The 5,000-nt window shown below is 36.4% G+C and overlaps 1 protein-coding gene across 8 annotated transcripts in view; it reads left to right on the top strand.

The window, feature by feature from the left end:
• Positions 1-5,000, top strand: part of LOC124948844 — a 434,489-nt gene that overhangs the window by 289,752 nt on the left and 139,737 nt on the right. For all 8 annotated transcript variants that reach the window (XR_007100864.1, XM_047493071.1, XM_047493070.1 and 5 more), the window contains one exon: positions 2,972-3,161. Coding sequence is in view for 7 of the 8 variants with exons in the window: in XM_047493071.1 (XP_047349027.1) it covers positions 2,972-3,161 (190 nt within the window). In the remaining variant the exon portion in view is untranslated. The remainder of the gene's footprint in view (positions 1-2,971; positions 3,162-5,000) is intronic.

The following is a 5,000-nucleotide window of genomic DNA, read 5'->3' as shown; positions in this document are numbered from 1 at the left end:
TTTTCTTTTTCTTTTTTCTTTTCAATTTTTTTTCGAGTCGTCGTTACTTGTCGACATTTGCTTCTTTGTCTCTTCCTTTATTTGTTTTTTGCCCTTTCATAAATGCGCCAGCTTTCTTTCACTGAGCCGAGTAACTACAGTTAGAGGAAATTTCTCACGTACCTGTTTACGGCATTGCAAGAATCCATTAATTATGTACAATATTCGTCGTAGGTATGTATACCTAGCCAGACTCGCTGTTGACTCGGGCTGGTTTGGTTTAGTTTGGTCTGGTTTGGTTTGGTCTGGTCTGGTCTGGTCTGGTCTTGTCGTTTGCGAAGTCGTATATAAATTTTTGGTCATTTAGAGTAGGCAGTCTCATTATCCGTATATTTTTCAGTATTAAACGAGATTGTTAACACGCGTTAAAGAAAAAGAAAAATGAACTAGAAAGGGGAAAATCTTTTTATATAGGTACGTAACAGGTCATCGAACTTATGGAAAAGATTATTTAAGGGTGTAAGTACGAAATTTCTTGAACGTTAATTAAAGAAATAAAGAACCGGATTTTAAAGATTGATCTTCTTGTGCAATTGCGAAGGACTGTAACTTTTTTTTTTTTTTTATTTTATTTCTTTTCCCTTCCTCTTTTTTTTTTTCTTCGGAAAAGAAACGAACAACCGCCCGTAACTCTTTCGTTAAAGTCTCGCGCCATAAACTCGGAGAAAGTGTACCCAACTCTCTATCTCTCTCTCTCTCTCTCTCTCTCTCTCTCTCTCTCTCTCACACACTCTTACTCTTACTCTTACTCTTACTTTTTCTCGAGGGATTCGCTTTGCTCGAGAAAAGAACTCTCTTAATAATTAAAACAAACCAAGGAAGTCGACTTTGTATTATTGCTTGGTATATAGTACTCAGAGCACGATACGAATGTACGTACAATCTTATTGTTAGTAATATTATTTAAAAAATATCTAAATGTTACATGAAACGTATGAAACAAAATATAATCGACAAATTTTTCATTCTTAATTATCTTCATTCGATCAGTCAATAGTCTCATAAAAAAAAAAAAGGAAGTCATTGAACGATGTGAATTATTCGATGCAGCAGAAATCGACCGGTATAAAGCAAACAGGATGCACGTTGATAACTCGACCCTTCTATTTTCATCCATCTATTTTTTATGATGCTCGACGTACTCCCATGTACGTTTTCGTTCGGTAAGAGAGACAGACGGACAGGCAGATAGAGAGAAAGAGAAACAGACAGATGGACAGCGGAAGAGAGACAGGCAGTAGGTAGGCAGATAGAAAGAGAGAAAGAAGAAATGAGAAAGATAGAGAGATGATGGAACGAGCGAGTGAGACAGTAAGAGAGAGAGAGAGAGAGAGATCGTTGGTATTTCCAATTTCACAGAGCGTGGGTTAACGAGGCCCGCGGGGTGGTGGAGTTAGGGTCGCCGAAACCGAGTCTCCACCACTCCTCTTCCTCTTTTTCCCCTTCCCTCTTGGTTTATCCCCTCTACGTTGGAGGCACCCCTTTAAACGCGCCGGTACCCCGGACTGCTCCGAGTTCCGGCACATTACCTTCGCTGATTACCGGGCCACCCTGCGGAGTATGTCACCCAGTCACCCTCGAGACACATACCTTCCGGAAACCTAGACACTCTCTATCTCTCTCTATTTCTCACTTTCTCTCTCTCTCTCTCTCTCTCTCTCTCTCTCTCTCTCTCTCTCACTCATTCACTCATTAGCGACCAGGAGAGACAGGTACGAGATACTCGTCTATTTTCGATATATATGTATGTATGTATGTATATATATATATATATAATGTATATATATCGACTTATACATTTATAAGTGCAGGTAGAAGAGATTCGAGGGAGCAAGTTGTGCGTTTAATCCACGTAAGACATTGTCTGAGTCACCTTAATTTCCTTTTATCGCTTTCTTGCTAGCTCATCTAGGCTGCTACGATGAGAAAACGACGACGTAGGTACTATATAGTTCGAAAAAGGTTATCGTGTTCCTCGTTAACATATAAAACGTTAGTAAGTATTTACATTGTATTTAGAATATGTCAGAAGTATTTCAAATGTTATATGAAAATCTTTATAAAATTGTCGATATCGAATAGGTATTATTAATTATATTCTAATGATTAACATGATGATTTTTAATTTTATTTATTTTATTTCAAATATAACCGTACCATTATTCATCTATGAAAGGTATTATATTTTGAAAACATATTTAAATTCTTTTGTTTATATATTCCATTGTGTTTATATATTCCATCAAAATATCAGAAATCGTGTATGTTTTCAGTACGCAGTTTTGTATCAATATGTTGTTTACTTTCGAACTACATATAGTTGTTTACAATCATCAAGCGAAACGAACGGTAACAAAAAAAGTTTTATATTACCGATTTTTTATTATCGTTGTCGTTTCCTTCTTTGCCTTTTTATTAATAATATTTTTGTTTAATTATCATCACTGCTTTATACAAATTAATAATCTTTTCATTATAATAGTTATTAAAACAATGAAATAATCTCAATTCATTTTATTTATATACCTATATTACGTAGAATTTAATTTATCGAACGTGTTCCTTCGTAATTGTATTTAGAACTGTTTACATATTTAATGGAGAGAAGGAGAGAAAGAGAGAAAGAATGAAAGAGAGAGAGAGAGAGAGGGAGAGAGAAAGAGAGAGACAGACCCACAAAGAAAACGTGGTCTGTTTTTCCTACATCTACGCTTTTGTGTCAGTATGTTATTTACCTTCGAGCAGAGAACAGACGTTTTCCGTAACGAAACACTCGGCACGTTTTTCTTTCATGTATCATAATATGTTCAAACATTTCTTAACATATTTATATATAATATCACGTATATATATATATATATATATATATATACCGAGTTTCCTAATGGACCAACTAATGACCTAGATCTAATAATCTCTTCCGTTTACGCAGAGCCGCACAGAAGTTAAACCTGTCGTCGAGTCCCCATCGTCGACGGCGTTCCGGTGACGAGAACATCGGACCAGAAGAGCAACCCATCTTTCCTAATGGATACGCCGCATTGCTTCTCAAATCACCGCCTCCGGCACCACCGGCCCTTCTCAGGCGGATAGGAGTTAAGGAGCTCACCGGAGTTGGCAAGGTAAGTAAGCTTACTATCTTTCTTTCTCTTTCTCCCTCTCTCTTTCTCTCTCTTTTACTCCCACTCTTTTACTCTCACTTTCATTTTCACTCTCACTCTCTTTATCTTCTTCCGTTTCTTTTATTTGTTTCTATTTCCATTTATACGATACGATTTTACGGACGATCGCAAAAAGTCGAAAGAAGAATCCTATGAAAACTCGACGGTTTCTTTCTTCCTCCCTTACGAAGCTCTCGACTTTTCGTTTCTACCAACGGGAATATAAAAAACTACGCGAGTGCATAAACGTTGGAACGATAAAATTCTCTCTTTTTCTTTCTTTTTCTTTCTTTCTTTCTTTTTCTCTCTTTTTCTCTTCCTCACTGTCTTCTCACTGTTTCTCTCTCTCTCTCTCTCTTTCTCTGTCTCTCTCTGTCTCTCTCTCTCTCTCTCTCTCTGTCTCTGTCTTTCTTTCTCTCTGTCTCTCTTTCTCTATCTCTGTCTCTGTCTCTCTCTCTTTCCCTTTTTCTCACATTGATGCAAACGCGTTCGTGTTTGCCTAGGAAATAAACTACGTTGGGAATTTAAAGTGACGTATGGTCGAGAGAAAGAAAAAGAAAACGAGAAGATAGTATTTCTAGAGTAACTTCGCATAGTACAAAGTCCCAGGAGCTTTACGTGAGACAACGTCATTTTCGTTATATTTTAAACGAGCTATCTTCGTCTTTATTTTTTCCTTTTTTCTTTTTTGTTTTTTCTTTTGTTCTTATTTAATTGACAAAAAAATAAAAAAAAAAAAAAAGAAAAGAAAAAAGAGAAAAAAGAACGAAAGCGAAAACGATAACATTTCTATGTAAATTATAACAAAGGAAAAATATCCGTCTGTCTGTCTGTCTGTTTGTACGTTATATTTATAATACATATTCCCGAATGAATTAATTAGACCGACGAATTCTCCTCTCCTATCATCAACAAATCCAAATATTATCAAGACTAATTAAACTGTGAAACTTCGACGTTCCGTTGATTCTATACATTTGTATAACTCTTTCTCTTTCTCTCTCTTTCTCTCTCTTTCTCTTTCTCTCTTTCTCTTTCTCACTTCCAAATAATCGTTTAATTTCAACGCTTAACAACAGATGATGGTTTAACGTTAAATTAACCAAAAGCACAAGCGAAGTACCCTAATCTTATTCCGAACGTACTACGTCGATGGTTCATCGATTTAGAAGTAACGACCGACTTCCGTTCACTTTCATTCATCACCGCCCGTTTAGCCACAAATCCGTAGGTATTACTTTTCTTTGAGTCCAATGAGAACATTCTAATGCGGTTTGACCGCAAGTGATATTATCTTTATCTCTATCTCTCTCTTTCTCTCTTTCTCCCTCTCTCTCTTTTTCTCTTTCTCTCTTTGTTTATATATCATTCTCTTTTTCTCTCTGATTATTCGTATCATATTGAAAGAAGAGGATTGGAATAGATCGGTATTTGAGGACAAAGCGTGAGGAAGAGTGTACTTAACAGATGCCTAGGTGGAGATATACATACACACAAATATATATATATATATATATATATATATATATATATATATATATAATAGGAAGAGAGATACCTTCGGTACGGTTCATCATTTGAAATGCAGATGAGCTACTCGTGATGCTATAAGCCTTTCTCTTGCTCTCTCTCTCACTCTCTCTCTCACTCTCTCTCTCTCTCTCTCTCTCTTCAAGTTCCTCTTAGGCTTTCCACTTTCATCGATCCATTATTCCATCCCTTCTCTCTTCCTTCTATAGGTTACAACGCGTGCATCCTTAGATCGTGCAACCACTTCGTAAGAGCACCAGTCGAATATCC

Source organism: Vespa velutina, chromosome 4 (genome assembly GCF_912470025.1).
Source record: "Vespa velutina chromosome 4, iVesVel2.1, whole genome shotgun sequence".
Lineage (NCBI taxonomy): Eukaryota > Metazoa > Arthropoda > Insecta > Hymenoptera > Vespidae > Vespa > Vespa velutina.
The sequence above is the reverse complement of the archived record's forward strand: the minus strand, read 5'-3'. Positions and strand labels throughout refer to the sequence as shown.